This window comes from Heterodontus francisci, chromosome 1, assembly GCF_036365525.1.
Source record: "Heterodontus francisci isolate sHetFra1 chromosome 1, sHetFra1.hap1, whole genome shotgun sequence".
In the NCBI taxonomy this organism is placed as follows: Eukaryota; Metazoa; Chordata; class Chondrichthyes; order Heterodontiformes; family Heterodontidae; genus Heterodontus; species Heterodontus francisci.
The window spans coordinates 266056232-266074781 of record NC_090371.1 but is presented as its reverse complement, the minus strand read 5'-3'; the positions used below and the strand labels follow the sequence as shown (position 1 = coordinate 266074781).

The window sequence follows — 18550 nt, the reverse complement described above, 5'->3', positions numbered from 1 at the left end:
GACAGTAGTGTTCCTCAAGAGTCAATGCTAAGACCGCTGCTGGGACCAAGAATGTGAAGGCATTTAGAGAGGGTGCAGAAAAGATTTACGAGAATGGTTCCAGGGATGAGGGACTTCAGTTATGTGGATAAACTGGAGAAGCTGTGGTTATTCTCCTTAGAGAGAGAAGGTTGAGAGGCGATTTGATAGAGGTGTTCAAAATCATTAGGGGTCTGGATGAAATAAATTGGGAGTAATTGTTCCCATTGGTGGAAGGCTCGAGAACCAGAGGACACCAATTTCAAGTGAATGTCAAAAGAAGTAAAGGTGACATAAGGGAAAACTTTTTTTACACAGCAAGTGGTTAGTATCTGAAATACACAGCCTGAGAGTGTGGAGGCAGATTTAATTGTGGCTTTCAGAAAGGAATTGGATAATTAGCTGAATAGAAAAATATTTGAAGGGCTATGGGGCAAAAGCAGGGGAGTGGGATAGCTGAGTTGCTCTTGCAGAGAGCCAGCATAGACACGACAAGCCGAATGGCCTCAATCTGTGCAGTAACCATTTTATGATTCTATGATCAGAGACAGATGAAAGAGTGATCATATTGTCTGATTTACCACGTACTATATCATGGGAACTGGACTTATTAGGTGTACTTATTAGGTGTACCATTCTGTTACGCCTCTAAGTGGAGCATCATAACCTCCAGAAGCTGCAGATAGTTTATCACTCAGCTATACAATCACCAATACACTCTGAGGGCACTGCCTGTGGACATCCACTTGTTCTTTTTTTAACGTGATAGTTTAAATAAAATTTTCAAAATGAAATATCAATGTACATTTTATTGTAGCTTTTTCAGACTTGGTTCAACATTGGACATTCTGTACACTGCTCATCATTCAACACTTGTACAACTGACAACAAAGTTAGAAATGTTAGATCTATACAATTAAGGGCAGCAATTAACGGAGGCACATGTTTCGAATTAAGCATTTGGAAGCGTGCATGGATATTTTGACATGTATAATATATGCGAGCTCAACTGGATTAAATGTCTAAACGCATTGTCAGGTAATCCTGTCCTGTGGCCACCCCATTAAAGGGGAAGGACTCGGCTTTGGCCGTTAATAATTGTTCGGAACGGGAACTTGTTTGTTTTGCAGTGTGCAATTGGGCTCGGACTCTTTCCGTATTCAATTGTTGCCTTCCCCCCAGAAAGGCGGAAGGAACGCTGCGACTATGGAGGGCATTCCCGAGGTTGTTACTGTAGCGATATTTGGAACGTTCCTGTGTCTCAGCGTTCTCGGGGCGAGGCTGCAACTGGGTGGCAGCTCCTGGGTAGAGGATGGCGTTCAGGCGTTTGTCATTGCTCACAGTCATATGGACGTCGGCTGGGTTTACACAGTCGAGGTATGGCCGAGGGGCGGGGAGGTTGAGATTTGTGCATTGCCTCTCTGACTCTGTCTGACAGCTGGTACGAGTTGCATTCCCTTTCACAGACAGGAATCCTCATGTGAAGCACTGTAACTTGTGACCCCACGTTTATTTCCTTCCTTGTAATAGGTTACGGTTTTGAACCAAGAGTTGACCTGAGCTTTGTGGTGTGACAGCACTTTTTGTATACGATAACTAAACTTTACTAAGCCCCATATTCAAATAAGGTACAGCAAGTTCATAAACGTGCCGGCTCAGCACTGCCTTCATAATGTGGTTCCAAAACTTCAATTGCTTAAGGATCTTTTGCTCGCTAAATACAAATAATTGTGTTTCAGACCGTGGTTGACGCTATTCTATACTTCTATTAGGTTTAAAAGTAGATAAACAAAAATGCTCCAATGTGTAAGAGGTTCTGAGGCTGCACTGATAATCACTCACCTGATTAGAAGCTGTAGAGTGCAATGTGCATCAAAAAACACCAAAGTTGTGGTGCAGATAAGCAACTGGTGGTGAATGTGCAAACTTCCAGACCTATTATTTTGAAAGCAAGACTAGAGCGAGCTCAGGATTTCAAATAGAGCATCTTTCAAACTCGGCTCCACATGAATTAGGGTTGTCATTTGTCATGTCTAGCATTATGTATGGAGCAGGCTGCCAACCCCATCCTTAATTAGTGATGAAAATTTTCTGTGACACGTTTTGCTTTACCCACAATAGCGTTCATAGTTTTGGTCTGCATTTAGGGGATACACTACATCAGTTTTTTTTAACTCTTAGAATAAGGGGACTGGAGTACACGAAGAAGGAAGTCTTGCTAGAAATGTGTAGGGCCTTAGTGAGACTACACCTGGAGTACTAGATGCAGTTTTGGTTTCTATATCCAAGGAAGGATATACTTGCATTGGAGGCTGTACAACAAAGGTTCATTAGATTAGTTCTGATGAAAGGTCACAGACCTGAAACGTTAACTCTGCTTCTCTCCACAGATGCTGCCTGACCTGCTGAGTATTTCCAGCACTCTTTTTATTTCACTAGATTAGTTCCTGGAATGAGAGGGTTGCCCTACGATGAGAGGCTGAATAAATTGAGCCTCTACTCTTTGGAATTTAGAAGAGTGAGAGATGATTTCATTGAAACATACAGGATTTTGAAGGGACTTGATAGGGCAGATACGGAGAGGCTGTTTACCCTGCCGATGGAATCTAATCATGGGGGCACAGTCTCAGGATAGGGAGCCAATCATTTATGACTGAGATGAGGAGAAATTGCTTCACTCAAAGGGTTGTGAATCTTTGGAATTCTTTACCCCAGAGGATTGTGAATACTCCATTCTTTAAGATGGAGACGAGGAAGAATTTCTTCTGAGGGCTGTTAATCTTTGTAATTCTCTACCCTAGAGAGCAGCGGAGGCTGGATCATTGAATATATTCGAGGCTGAGTTGGACAAATATTTTATTGACGAGGGAGTCTAGGGTTGTGGGAGGCAGGGAGGAAAGTGGAGTTGAGGCCACGATCAGATCTACCATGATTTTATTGAATGGTGGAGCAGGCTTGAAGGGCCTTTTTTATGTTATGAATATATTCAAGGCTGAGCTAGACAGAATTTTGGTCAGAGAATCCAGGGATATGCAGAGTGGGTAAGCAAGTGGAGTTGAGGCCGAAGACCAGTCATGATTGTTTGAATGGTGGAGCAGGCTGGAGGGGCCATATGGTCTACTTTTGCTGTTTCTTCAGTCCTTCTGAACACATGGAAGTGGATTTGCTTGCACTCGGGATAGTGAAACTGCAATTATATCATTTCTCTTTGAGAGCATAATTCCAGAATCTTGACTCTCAAATGCACAAAAGTATATTTTCCATAAGTGCATATTTGTATGTGCAGGGAGCCTGTCTCGTTCAGCAATAGGTAATTGCTTCGGTTGAAGTACAATTGAATGACTAATAAAACTGTTGCTACGCATACCAATCTTACTTTGTACAGATGTGTTAAATTCTCAAATTATAATAGATACTGGTATGGCAGACTAAAAATATCCAGTTTACCTTGCAGGGTTCTATTCAGTGGTAAGCCTGCTATCTGAGTTATGCCAATGATGTCTGAGGCAATGAAACCCTTCTACACAAGACAGTTTTACTTGTCTTGAAAACGTTGTTTGCCATATTAGATCATGTTGATTGAGGAGAGTTGCAAGTACCCTGTATGCAGTATTTATGTTGAGAATGATTGGTAGCTTAACCCAGTCGGATAAGCTTCTTCCTCCACCACCAAAAAAATATGCAGTTTTGACATTAAAGGAGCAGTGTGCAGTGTCGTAACATTCAAGTAAAGGGGTGGGGGACAGGGACCATTCAGTCTAATGAGGCAACTAAGGGCTTATAAAAGTGACTTGAATAAAATTTTCAAGTTGGCATAACAAGGGCAAACATTCCTTAATTTCATTGTTTAATGTTTAGATTAGCTGTGGAAAAGGACAAGAAGCAATCTAGAGTTAAAATACTTAATTGGAGGAGGGTCAATTTCAGTGGATTGAGAACAGATCTGACGTGGGTAAATTAGAATGAAAGATTGACAGGCAAAGCTGTAACAGCACAAAGAGGAGATGGTTTGGATACAGTGGTTACATTCCCACGAGGGGGAAAGGGAAGGTAACCAAAGCCAGAGTTTCCTGGATGATGGAGACAAAGGGTGAATATGACAGATGTCAGGTTGATAATCCAAGTGAGAACCAGACTAAATAGAGAAAATTCAGAGGGGAAGTGGAAATGGAAATTAAAGGCAAATAGAGCATGAGAAGAGACTGGTACTTAACATGAAAGGGAATCCAAATGTCTTCTCTAAGCATATTTTAAAAAATGGCTTGTAAGTGGAGTTGTGGGGTCAATTAGGGACCAAAAAGGGGATCTGAACATGGAGGCAGAGGGCATTGCTGAGGTACTAAATGAGTAACAAAAGTCAGAATGAAAGAAGAGTTAGTGGAGATACTGGATGGACTAAAATTGATAGAGGAGGTTTTTAACTAGCTGTATTTCAAGTTGGTAAGTTACTGGAACTAGATGGGATGCATCCGAGGATGCCGAGGGAAGTAAGGGTGGGAAAAGTGGAAATACTAGCCTTAATCTTCCAATCCTCCTTGGATATGGTGATGGTGCCAGAGGATTGGGGAATTGTCAATGCTACACCCTTGTTCAAAAAAGGATCCAAGGATAAACCCAGCACCTACAGGCCAGTCAGTTTAACCTCGATGGCTGGAAATCTTTTAGAAATGATAATCCCAGATAAAATTAACAGTTGCTTGGACGAGTGTGGATTAATTAAGGAAAGCCAGCATAGATTTGTTAAAGGCAAATCATGTTTAACTAACTTGATTGAGTTTTTTGATGGGGTAACAGAGGATTGATGCGGGTCAAATGGTTGATGGACTTCCAAAAGGCATTTGATGAAGTGCCACATAATAGAGTTGTCAGCAAAGTTAAAGCCCATGAAGTGAAAGGGAAAGTGGCAGAATGGATACAAAGTTGGCTAAGTGACAGAAAACAGAGAGTAGTGGTTGTTTTTTGAATTGGAAGAAGTTATACAATGGGGTTCCCTGGGGATCAGTATTAGGACCATTGCTTTTCTTGATATAAATGCCTTAGACTTGTATGAACTGGGCATATTTTCAAAATTTGCAGATGGCATAAAACTTGGAAGTATTGTGAACTGTGAGGAGGAGAGTGATGGAGTTCAAGAGGACATAGACAGATGAGTGGAACGGGCGGATGCATGGAAGATGAAATTTAATGCAGAGTAATGTGAAGTGATGCATTTTGGTAGGAAGAATGAGGAAAGGCAGTATAAAATAAAGGGCGTGCAGGAACTGAAAGGCCTGGGGGTTTATGTGCACAAACCATTTAAGGTGGCAGGGTAGGTTGAGAAAGTGGTTAAAAAGGCTAACCGCACTCTTGGCTTTGTAAACAGAGGGATAGAGTATAAAAGCAAGGAAGTTATGCTGAACCTTTATAAAACACTGGTTCAACCTCAACTGGAGTTAGTGTGTCCAATTCTGGGCACAATTCTAGGAAGAATGTGAAGGCTTTCAAGAGGGTGCAGAAAAGATTCATGGAAATGGTTCCAGGGATGAGGGACTTTAGTTATGTGGATAGATTGGAGAAGCTGGGATTGTTCTCCTTAGACAAGTTTGAGAGGAGATTTGATAGAAGTGTTCAAGATCATGAGTGTTCGGACCATACATTTAGTGCTGTCTTTGTTTGGCCACTGAGTCAAAATATTGAAGCCACACAAAGAAAAGCAGCAAACCTGATGCCCAGTGTTAAAGCTATGAGGAAAAGCTGGAGAAACTCGGGCTCTTCCACCATGAAAGGAGACAACTGGTCTTAAACAGTAAACAAGATATTAAACAGTATGGCAAAGTTAAATCTCAAGCATTGCTTCAAGGTAAATATTAATAGTGAGATAAAGAGCCACGGTGTAAACTGCCAACTGTCAAATTTAGAACAGATGTCAGGAAGGGAGGGGAGGTAAAAAGTTTTTATATAAAGGAACATTAAATGCTGAGTTGTGGAGAAAATATAGGTTATCTAGCTGGATGCGTTAAGATGGGCTGAATGGCCTTCCCCATTCATATTTGTGCCCACATGTATGTGTGCCCTGTATATTACAAATATACATAGATTTCACCACGCCCAATCTTCTTTCTACTGAAGTTCATGTAATGAAGGCTCAAACGCTCTTTGGAGACTCGTTTCCTAGTCTTACTGTCGCTTTTAAGGTTAAAAATCTCAGCAATATTTTCCAAATCAATGGAAAATAACTGACGCAGTGAAATATTGGCTGCCAATTCGTTACGAGCTCTTTTCCAGCTGCTGGTGTAGACCAATTCTATCCCTGCTGTCCCTGAGTCACTCACAACAGGAAGGTCTGTGGTTCCATCCCTGGTTTGTGCTGAAATGCTTGATATTGCTGATGCTGTAGGTAGGGTGTTAATGGCACAAGAAGATGGTCTGTTGCTGGTAGTGCACTGAAATTATCCTCCAATCCAGTAACTGGTTTGTTATCTCTTAACAGGAAAGTATGCATGCATATGCAGCCAATGTTTACACCACCGTTGTGGAAGAACTGGTAAAGGGGAAACCGCACAAGTTCATTGTGGTAGAACAGGAGTTCTTTCGGCTCTGGTGGGACAAGGTGGCCACTGGTGCACAGAAAGAACAGGTAATGGAAGAAATTTGGTATGAATGTACTTTTATTTTCCATTGGACGTCATTTGCAGTTACAATCACAAAAACAGGCCATTTGTCTCATGAGGTGGTGAAAGCAGATTCAGTAGTAACTTTCAGATAGGAATTGGGTAAATACTTGAAGGGGAGAAAATTTCAGGGCTAATTGGATAGCACAGAGGAGTGGGATTAATTGGAAAGCTCTTTTAAAGAATTGGTGAAAGCACAATGTCCCGAATGGCCTCCTTCTGTGCTACAAGATTCTATGACTAGGCCTGTGCCAGTGTTATTCTACACAGGAGCCATCTAGTTGAATCTCGCTGTCCTGCACACTGCCCTTGTCTTTTAATGTTTCTCTTTTATTAAGCAATTTATGAACTCTCAAAATAGTTTATGGCAGAGAGTTCCATATCCTAATTACCTTTTTGTCATTATGGGTGAAACTAAGGCCCCTTCTGCCCTCTGATGTTGACGTAAAAGATCCCAGGGCACTATTTGAAGATGGGAAGGGGAGTTTTGGAACTGGGCCAGTTTGCTCACAACCAGCTCCCACAAGCAGCACATGAATAAATGACCAGATATGTTTTTTTGATGGTATTGATTGAGGGAAGAATATGAGCCAAGACAGTGGTAGAACTCCCTGTTGTTCTTTGAATAGTGCTGCAAGATCTCCTGTGTTAACCTGAGCAAGCAGACTTGGTTCAACATCTTGCCCAAAAGACAGCACCTCTGGCAATGCTGCAGTCCCTCAGTACTGCACTGCAGTGTCAGCTGAGATTGTCTTCAAATCCTTATCATGTTTGAACCTCAAGCTTGCTGGCTCACCCATGAAACTACTCTTTTCTTTGTGTATGTGAATTCTAAAGAGTTATTTGGTGCCTTCAGGCATTTTGTTTCTGCTTCTTTCCAGTTTTAAGGCAGTTCTCCGTTCTTCCCAGGCAGATTTGACACAATGGCCCTGATTTTTATGGGGAGGCCTTGGAGGGTTGGGAGGCTGTAACGGCTGAGAAACATGGAAATGTGGGTAACACGGAGGTCCTGCCAAATTTAACAGGAGGATCTCATATTTGATGATTTTTTCCATTTCCTGGCCAGCATCCGGCCAGGTTGAGAGGTTAGCTGGCCGTGAGCAGGAAGGCCTATGTTGGAAGGCCGAAGTGGAGAGGAGGGAGGAAGAGATCAAGAGTGGCGGGCGGGCGGTTAGGCAGGAGAGAGTTTGGAGGATGGGAGAAGGAGGATAATCATGTGCAGCAAAGCAGGGTGGCTTGGTGGGGTGGGGAGAGTGGAGCTCTGCTGTTCCAGGTAAAGACACTTCTTCACTGAATCCAGTCTTTTCTCTCCTCCCTTCAGCTGCTAGGTTTCCTGAGTCCTGGGAAACAACGGCTCACAATCATTAAATCTGAACAACTGAGAAATATCACCTCATTAATATATTTAATTAACTGACCTGCTGCTCAAGATTTGGGTTTGAGGTTGATAAGATTTTTTAAATGTTAACACCCGATGCTCTCCTGCCCTTTATGTGGGGTTAAAATTCCCTCCAATATCTTCATTATTTGAGATTTTTAAAATTAATTTAAAATTGTTGTCTTTTCAGTGAGGTATTTGCCCATGTGACTTTTTTATTTGTGCAAGTACAAGAAGTGTTGGGATGCTATTTAATTGTAATGAGAATTACAAGTAAGCTTGATTCTGCCTTCACCTACCAGCATCTTGCACTGACCTTTTAACCCTGGCTTTTTTTATACTGTTAAATAATGCTTGGGGGGTCTGATAGTGTTAGTTCCCTCACCATTGCCTTGGCTAACATGAGCCTGCTGAGCACAGACTGAGGTTTTGGATCTGGGACCTTCCTGATTAATGTGGCTCAGCTACTCCGTATGTAAATTCATTGACCCATTCTGAAGCCTATTCTTCAAATCTCCAATAAATTGTCTTGTTCAGTCACCAGTTAAGTGTTTCCTGTTGCGTTATTAGGGTGGAGAGATACAAAACGAAGGAAGAAAATATCTCATGAAAATGCGGATAAGCCAGCAAGCACTTCCTCACCCCAGGAGAATGACAAGCTGACAATCACTAACATAAATCCATAGAGGTCCTGCACAAAAACAATGTACACCTAATTAACAGATTGTAGTACCTTGAATACTTTTACAAAAGAATTCCTATTGCTGATATTTAAATAAAATTAAATGTTGATATATAACAAAATAACCTTGATCCTGCGTCACCCAAGAATGCACATATAGCTTAGGAAGCTTTCATTGAAACCTAGGGAATGGTTGATGTTGCAAACCTTGGAAAGACTTTACAGAGCAGTAAATGCTGAAATAAGGTTGTCAGGCAATTCATCAGTTGATTTTATTCCAATGTGAGTCGATTTTAAGTCATTTTGATATTGTAATAGTGGTTTATTCCTGCTTGAAGTGTACAATTTTGCTGAGTGTTAATTTCAGGTGCACAAGTTGCTGGGTGAGGGACGTTTGGAGTTTATCATTGGAGGCCAGGTGATGCATGACGAAGCAGTAACCGAAATCAGTTCGCAGATATTACAGCTCACGGGTTAGTATCCTTCCCTTCCAAATCTGCACGCCACTTTATGTTTCCGGTTGTGTCTAACACCAACTTTTCTTTTTAATACCTTGAATGCTGAATGCCATCTTCAGCCTTCAAAATGTACATTTGTGATCTGCCAAGTAACCTTTCTCGAGGAGCACTGGATGACTATTTTCAACTGCAAATGGAGAAATATGCAATAAACTATACGACACAGACCTTCTTATAACAAACACAATTCCTGCATATCGATCATTCCGTGACGTTGGTTGGAAGGTCATTTTCAGCTCGTCTTTTTGATTCTGATGAAGTGTATGCACTCAAAACATCAAGAACCTGTCTTTTCTCTTAAAGATGCTGTTTGATTGGCCTGCAGTGTATTTCCAAAATTTCTTCTTCTTGTTGTGGTGTATGGTTGTTTTTTTTTCTGGTGTTATCTATCAGGAGTACTGAATTTATTAAAATTTAATCTTTCAAACAAAATGGTGCTCCACCCATGTTAAATTGTAAACTGCACCGATGCAAGACAAATCCTCTTTGTCTCCTGTTAATATGTACAATTGTAATTTTTATTAAGTTATTTTCGTGACTTTGATTTTGAGGCATTTATCAAGCTGGATCTGTCTTTGCAGAAGGACACAGTTTCCTGTATGAAACATTTGGAACAAGACCTCGGTTTTCTTGGCACGTGGACCCCTTTGGTGCATCAGCCACCACCCCCACAGTGTTTGCTCTGGCTGGTTTTAATGCTCATCTTATCTCCCGTATTGACTATGACGAAAAGGAAATGATGCAGAAAAATAAGGTGAAACAGAGGAGGGAGCGGGAATTCTAGGAACAATCTAACTGTTAAGTCATCTAACTCTAGACTTCTGTTAGCCTTATTGTATATGCATGGTCTGGTGTAATGTTCATGCTCCTGCATTCCAGTTTCTCTCAAGCGAGGCACAGCGCTGTATCCATCTGGCAACACAGTTTAGAATTTATAAATCCTGTCACAAGTGTGGTTGGAAGGATTGACGTGTCAGTCTGTGTTCTAACCAGTCATTGTCATCACAGTTTCAGGGGGTGAAATTGGTCTTGGGCGCGAACACAAAATGGCCGTTAGCAAATCATCTGCCCTATTATTGAAGTCAAAAAGAAAAGAAAATGGGGCAGGTGTAAAACTGGCTGCTGATTTGCTGATGTCATTTTGCGCAACTGTCTGTGATCAGTTTGATCCTCATAGTGTTGTGAAGTGAGCATCTCAAAGGTTGCTCAATCTATCCTGCAGATTTTATTGCCTGATATTGGAATGAGCTTGGACCTTATCTTCAGACAAATGCACCAAGAATTGTTGGCATCAGATATTGAGCTGTTGGAAATTTTCCTCTAATTTTTATGCCTGTATCACAACTCACCTGGGATCTGGAAGGGCATTGCTAAATGACCTTGCAGACTTGTAGCATGGGAAGGTGCACAAGAACAGTTAAACCCCCAGAGATCCGTCCTCTCAACCTTGTGGAATCCACTCAGCGCCTCCTACAACAGAATATGTATCTCGTGCAATTTGCTGTCACCAGAGTGGGTAAGGTTAAGGATCTCTTTTATTAGTGAGATGTTCTCTTTATCAATGGTCTTCCTGTACTTCCTGTAAACGGACCTCCCATCACCTACACACCAGAAGTTGCAGCCCCTTGACTTTCTGTCCCTGCAGGAATCTTGAATCTTACACAAGCCTTGCTTGCAGGAGCCCTCTGCGCTTTACAACTCCTCCAGGTTACTGATTAAGACAGCAGAATTAGCGCACCATACTGAAGCGATACTGAGGTTCTGAATTGATTAACTGAATTAATTTGCATAAATTAAGTAAGACACATGTAGAACACCATTTTTGTATAGTGACAGAAGCAAATTTTAAAGCTAAACTCTGCCCAAACATCATTTAATGTATTCGCTGCTCACAGTGTGGTCTCCTCTACATTGGGGAGACCAAGCGCAGACTGGGTGACCGCTTTGCGGAACATCTCCGCTCAGTCCGCAAGCAGGACCCTGAGCTTCCGGTTGCTTGCCATTTCAACACTCCCCCCTGCTCTCATGCTCACATCTCTGTCCTGGGATTGCTGCAGTGTTCCAGTGAACATCAACGCAAGCTCGAGGAACAGCATCTCATCTACCGATTAGGCACACTACAGCCTGCCGGACTGAACATTGAGTTCAATAATTTCAGAGCATGACAGCCCCCCATTTTACTTTCATTTTTAGTTATTTTGTCTTCCTTTTTTTTGCGTTCCTTTTTACATTTTTTACAATCTTTTTTTGCATTTATTTCATTTCATCTTAGTTTGTTCAGTTTGCTTACCCACTGTTTTTTTCAGGTTGTTTTTCTTCAGGTTTGCACTTGCTGCTGTTCAATATTCAGTATATTCACACCTAATCTGTACTAATGCTTTGTCTTTCAACACACCATTAACAGATTGTTTGTTTGCCTTTGCTCCGTGACCTTTTGGTCAGCTATGTGGCCTGGTCCAATCTGCACCTTCTCCTTTGTTATCTCTTGCCCAACCCCCACCTCACTTGTTTATAATCTATGACTTTTCTAATATTTGTCAGTTCCGAAGAAGGGTCACTGACCCGAAACGTTAACTCTGCTTCTCTTTCCACAGATGCTGCCAGACCTGCTGAGTGAATCCAGCATTTCTTGTTTTTGTTTCAGATTTCCAGCATCCGCAGTATTTTGCTTTTATTTAATATAGAGATTCTCTTTGACCAGTGGTATTTAAGTATCTGCAGTGTAAGCTTTTTGGCTGTTCAATTCAAAAGTACTAATACAAAAGCAAAATAGTGCTGGAAATCTGAAATCAAAGCAGAAAATTGTGGAAACATTCAGCAGGTCAGGCAGCATCTGTGCAGAGTGAAATATTAACTCTGTTTCTCTCTCCATGGATGCTGTCTGAGGTGCTGAGTATTTCCAGCATTTTCTGTATCACTGCAGGAGCACTTTTTGTTTCCAAACTCTCTCTCTTGAGGTTCACTCTCACATGCTGGGCCAAAGTAATCATTTGCATTATTTTCTTGGAGTTCACAACAAATTCTGCTGAGACATAAAATAATCAGCATTGATGCAACAGGCTAAATGGTTCAACAATTGTTTGGAAAGACACAGTTCCATTTTTATTACTTGTGACACTCTATTTTAACCAGTATCACTTTCTGCAACTTGGTCCATTTTCCCCTGCAAGCAAAATGGGCTTCGCTGTAATGTAGAAAGAGACTGTTACTCCCATCCAGCTGGGGCTACAGCACACTTGCCTCTGAGCCAGGAAATTGTGGGCTCAGGTCCCACTTCAGGGCCTTGAGGACAAAATCTCAGCTGATACTTTCAGTGTAGTATTAAGGGAGTGCTTTATTTTTGGAGATGCTGTCTTTTGGATGAGATGTTAAACTAAGGCCCTGCCTGCCCCCTCAGGTGGACATCAAAGATCTCTCAGCATTATTTCAAGAAGAGCAGGAAGTTCTCAGGTGTCCTAGCCAATTTTTATACCTCAAACAACACCTATAAAACAGATCATCTTCTCATTTAACACATTGTTGTTTATGAGAGCTTGCTGTGTACAATTGGCTGCCATGTTTCCTACATTACAACAGTGACTACACTTCAAAAGTACTTCATTGGTTGTAAAATGCTTTGGGATGTCCTGAAGTTATGAAAAGCGCTATATAAATGCAACACTTTATTTCTTTACCGTGACTGAATAACTCAAATTAGTTTTCTTTATTAAGGACTTTACTGGCCGTTTGGGGTAATATTCCACAGTTGCTTTTTTTTTTTGCAAAAGCAGGAAGCTAATAGCTACAGGATAAATTATTTGTCCTGGTACTTCCATGTGTACTGTTATGTTGCCAGGAGGTAGCAATTTTACTTAAATGGTGTCGAGAAACATCAGCAATATGATGCAGTGACAGTGATGGGGTTTAATCTCTCCCCTCTCACTCCCCCATTGTTAATTTACTGATCTAAATTGTGTTGTGGGGAAATATGATGGGGGCAGGGGTGGGTGACACTTCATAATAGGGAGGAGAAATTGACCACTGCTCAAGAATTGTATTGGATCAAGTTTGGGAGCAGATCATTTTAGGTTATTAACCAACAGTAATGTCACAAATGGAGAAGATTGCCCACAATCCATTGTCCCTGTTGATTCTGTTACAGGGCAGAACTTCTTGATGAGTGGAGGCAGAGACACTTTAGCCACACATACCTGCTCCCAGCTTATTTCTAACTAGTTCTGAAGCTGAAAGAAGAGCAACAAAACATATAATAGTGAGAGATTGAATAATTGCACAGTGAATTATAACTCTAACATTTGGGATCGTGAGGCAATTCATTAAGGAAAAGGAAATGTACCGTTTTTCTGCAAGTGTTCATGTATCTTGGTGAGCTGTGGTTTTTCTCTGAATTATTTTTCTCTCTATTCCTTTTCTTCCTCCCCATACAGAAGCTCCAGTTTGTGTGGCAAGGATCTTCCTCTTTGGCACAGCAGCACGAGATCTTCACTCACACCATGGACCAATACAGTTATTGCGTCCCTTCTTTTCTGCCATTTTCCAACAGGTAATAGTGTAGTTTCACTTTAATAACCCAAATAAGCCAGCGCTGGGTGGGTGCTGAACATTTAGTATCTAATTAAATGTTGCATTCTGTAAAGAGATGATGTTGCTTGTGTGGTTGAGTGCTGCTTTATGTTGGAGCATTGACATACGAGTCAAAATGGTGCAACATAGATTTGACTTTTGTTTTTCTTCACACTGCTTATGAGGAGGCAGTGAGCAGGTACCATGTATCCACAGATCTGTAATAGATTGGTAAAAGAGCTAAGCCATGTCTATGCGGGTTCCTAAAATAAAGCAATGCACAGTTAATGGCACTGAGACAGCACAATTGTCTTGATCTTTGACTTATTTGCCACAACACTCAGTCCAAATAATACATTTCAAAATAAAGTTTTTGCTTTCCCTTACGTTGGTATTCTTACAGATTGTCCTGATGAGTGCAAGACAAAAAGCTTCAACAACATGTCTCTATTTTCAGCAATACTCCAGTTCTGTAATAACAAAATATTGTTATCGCTTTATTTCATTCATTATAAATTAGATGATAAGACTCGGACAATACAAATAGTGTACCGCAGAAGGAATAAAATCAATACTGAGCTGTCTTATTGTAGCATTTTTTCAGGGGGATCAAGCAGAGGTGGACCTTGCATTGTTAAATTCCTGTAAAGGATGGGCGTTGCTGGGATCAAAGGAAAGAGGAGAAAAATCAGAAGCATGATGACAATCTATCAGCACCGCTAGACGAAATATTGCAATACGCTGGTAGATCAAAGTAACTACTAATGGAAACAGAAACCATATCAAAGGAACCCTTTCCTATATTTGAACCATGCTACACCTGAGTAGGCAGTTTAAGGAACATTTTTTTCTGCTCACAAGATAATTGCAGATAAAGGAGAACTTTCAGTCCATCTTTGTTCATCCATCCAGAACATTTCTCAAGTTCCCCACAAGTGCATTCAGTTGGTTCTTAAATGAGTCGATGGTATTTTCCTCCACTTTTGTAATTGCAAATTTTGATTTGCTTTAGTGAAGAAGAATTTATATAACTTAGTAATATTCCTTATACTAATTTAAGTCAGTCTCCCCTTGTTCTACTCTTGCAATTTAGTTTCAAGTAATTTTCCAGATTTTAAACGGAATAAGATGTATTACTCAGAGCAGTGTACAGTTTGATCATGACTTCCTCTGACTTGACAGTCCACTGTTTTGATATTATAATACAACATCCTATTGGCTTTGTTCGTTGCTGCTGTGCATTGGTTGGACTGCTTGAGTGTTAAGTTTGCGAAGATTCCTAGATCTGTTCCAACTTCATCCTTTGATATTTCATCTCCATTCACAAAATGCCTGGACATCTGGTTTTTTTTTCCTGTTGTACAATACTCTACACTTGTCTTACTGACCTTCATTGGCTCATGGAGCAGCAGCTCGATTTTACTATCCTTATTTTCAAACCCCTCCATGGCCTCGCCTCTCCCTACCCCTGTAATCTCCTCCTCCAGGCCCCACAGCCCTCCGGGACATCTGTGCTGCTCCAATTCTGGCCTCTTGAGCATCCCCAATTTTTATTGCTCCAACATTGGTGACCGTGCCTTTAGCTTCCTAGGCCCTAAGCTCTCGAATACCCTCTCTAAATTCTCCACCTGTCCACCTCACTTTTCTCCTTTAAAACCTATCTCTTTGACCAAGCTTTGGTCATCTGATGTAATATCTCCGTATGTGGCTCAGTGTCATACTTTGCTTTATAATGCTCATGTGAAGCACCTTGGGATGTTTTTTGTTACTTTTAAAGGTGCTATGTAAATACAATTTGTTGTCTATATTTTCTGTCTGCCCTTACGTATTTCTCTCAATTCATTAATTTATGAGGTGTGCCCGTCAATTCCATTGCTCGTTTTAAATAAGTACCTTCTGAAAATTTGACTCATTTGCACTGAGTTTCCGAGACCAAGTCATCGATCTAAATAGAAATGATGTGGTTCCGACATCCACGCAATATCTCTCCTAACCCGATGTAACACTTTTAACAAGTGCTTCCAGTTTTCTACTCTTCAGTCAGTTTCCTGTTTTTTCCCATGACTGAATTCCCACACTTCTGAGTTTAACTAATAGGCATTTTACAAAGTTCTGTATGAAAAGTTATCTAGAAATTGAATTAAAAGGTGCAGTAAGATTTTCCACAGTTTACTTGGTTGTGCTATTTCTTCAAAAAAAAAATGTCAAGCGGGCATCATCTTCACCTTCTAAATCTGTTGACTATGGTTTACTAAATTATTTCCCTAATAATCTTCAAGTTAACATCTAATATTTGACTCCATCGTTCTACATTGTGTTGCTATTACTTGGTTTTGATAAGTTGCCATTTTTGAATATGGGCACCATGTGGCCTGTTTCCAATCTACTGCTATGTCCCCTGCTGGTGTGCATTGGCTGTGCTAGCAGGAGCATTCCTCTTGGGCTGAATTTGCTACTGGTTTCTGCAAAATTAAAAGCTAATAATTCTTTCTTGACATTCATGCAGTGCAAGAAAAATAGAGGATTTCGCCAAAGCCATCCCAAAGTATAACTGAGGTGTGATATTCATTGGTTCTGCAATATTATTGGGGTGAAATATTCAGTAGCCATGTTAGTATCCTGAGCAGAAATGGTTTGTGAACAATGGACACTTGTAAGGGAGGGGAAGAAAATTTTTTACAGTTGATCTAATCAGATTCAAGGATATATAATCTTATATTTTTGTTTAGGTCTGGCTTTTATTGGAATGGAATTGCCGTTTTTCCTGACCCACCAAAAGATGGAATTTACCCGAATATGAGTCTCCCAGTGACCAGTGAAACAATTGGTGCCTATGCAAAGACTATGGTATCAAACATTAAAGAGAGAGCAGCCTGGTTCCGATCTAGTCATGTTCTGTGGCCATGGGTAAGACCTGCGACATATAAAATAGGTGGTTCTTGTTTCGAAATGTTGAATGTTTCTTGTGTATTTGGTATGTGGTAATGTGCTTTGTGACTCATTTATGGAATTTTAAAAAAATTCATTCATGAGATGTGGGTGTCACTGACAAAACCAGCATTTATTGCCCATCCCTGATTGCGCTTGAGAGAAGGAGGTGATGGTGAGCTGCCATCTTGAATACAACCAAGTGGCTTGCTAAGCCATTTCAGAGGGTAGTTATGAATCATTTCCATTGCTGTGGGTCTGGAGTCACAAACCAGATTAGGACAACAGATTTCCTTCTCTCAATGAACCAGAATATTTTTACAACAATCTGGAAGTTACCTGTTCGCCATTTATGATGCTAGTGTTTTATTCTGGATTTATTTAATTAACTGAGCTTAAATTTCTCAGCTGCCTGGTGGGATTTGAACTCATGTCTCTGGATCATTAGTCAAGGCCTCTGGATTACTAGTCCAGTTACATAATCACTATGCTACTGTACCCCCAAGATTGGATTGGAATTTTTAAAATATAATTAAACAATTTCTAACAAATAAAAAATTGTATTCAGTCCTTTGTTCCAAGTATATTTCTTCCAGGTTTCATCCGCACGAGTTATTTTCCCCCTATTTGCTTCTTGATTTCAGCTTCTGACAGTAATTCTTGTGTAAAGGTTATGTTGACATTATCAACTTTGTATCAGAGTTGTTAAGTCAGTGTATGACATTAAAACCTGATGAGTCTTAACTTCCTTGAGCTAAATGTCAGAAAAACAGAAGTAATCTGCTTTGATTCCTATAATTTCCTTTATGCCTCCAACATTGACTCCCTTCGATCTGCCTGCTGCTGTCATCTCTGATGTGGAACCTTCTTGAACTGCTTGGGCAAAGCTCAGTTTCTTTCTTCACATTGCATCCTTTACTAAGCCCATTTCCATAACCAAAACATTTCCCATCTCTGCCTCTACTTCTCTTGCTTCACTAACAAATTATTTATTACCCCTGAAGCTCAATTCCTAAAATACCTGCCTTGCTGGCTTGCCTGGTTTTACCCGTTACAAGCCACAACTCAGCTATAATACCCTGACCCATGTCCATATCCACATAAAGGACTGTACCTTCATCGCGCATCTTTAGCAAATTCCACCGGCTCCCTGTGCCCTAGTAAATTGACAGTAGGATTGTTGCTCTCACCTTCAAATTCTTCCATGGCCCTATCTTAATCTCCTGCAAATGTATGTCCTCACATATATTTCCAGTCCTCTGACACTGGCTTCCTACTTTTATGTTTCACCACCAGCAGCAGTTCCTTCAGCCATTATGGCCTCAACTCTGAAACTGCCCCTCCCTGTTATACCTGTGTCTTAACCACCCTCTTCAAAAGCTTTCTGTAGACCTTTCTCTCTGACTGTGTTTCAACTCTTCAAACCCCACTAACCTCGCTTCCCTTTCTGCTTCATTCAGTGTCCATTCTATTGGTTTGTTTAGCCTGTAAAGCATTTTTAGATGTCTTTCTATATATGAGGAGCATTAGGGAAATACAAGTCATAAAATGGTCTCCATTTGTGTGTAACCTACTATTCCCTTTTTGTTTAACCTATTTTTGCTGGCAGGGCTGTGACAAGCAGTTCTTCAATGCCTCTGTGCAGTTTGAGAACATGGATCCATTGATGGATTATATCAACCAACATAAAGATGAATTTGGAGTTACAGTCCAATATGCTACATTAAGTGAATATATTCAGGCCGTTCACAATGCAAACCTGACTTGGGACATCTGGAAGAACCAGGACTTTCTCCCTTACTCCTCAGGTAAT

At 40.7% G+C, this 18550-nt stretch overlaps 1 protein-coding gene across 1 annotated transcript in view; it reads left to right on the top strand.

Annotated features, from left to right (window-relative positions):
• Nucleotides 1-1172: 1172 nt before the first annotated feature.
• man2b2 (mannosidase, alpha, class 2B, member 2) overlaps nucleotides 1173-18550 on the top strand; it is a 63781-nt gene continuing 46403 nt past the window's right edge. The window contains exons 1-7 of the mRNA XM_068044113.1: nucleotides 1173-1395; nucleotides 6488-6634; nucleotides 9096-9201; nucleotides 9828-10000; nucleotides 13674-13789; nucleotides 16539-16716; nucleotides 18347-18545. Coding sequence (XP_067900214.1) covers nucleotides 1225-1395; nucleotides 6488-6634; nucleotides 9096-9201; nucleotides 9828-10000; nucleotides 13674-13789; nucleotides 16539-16716; nucleotides 18347-18545 — 1090 coding nt within the window. The 5' untranslated portion in view covers nucleotides 1173-1224. The remainder of the gene's footprint in view (nucleotides 1396-6487; nucleotides 6635-9095; nucleotides 9202-9827; nucleotides 10001-13673; nucleotides 13790-16538; nucleotides 16717-18346; nucleotides 18546-18550) is intronic.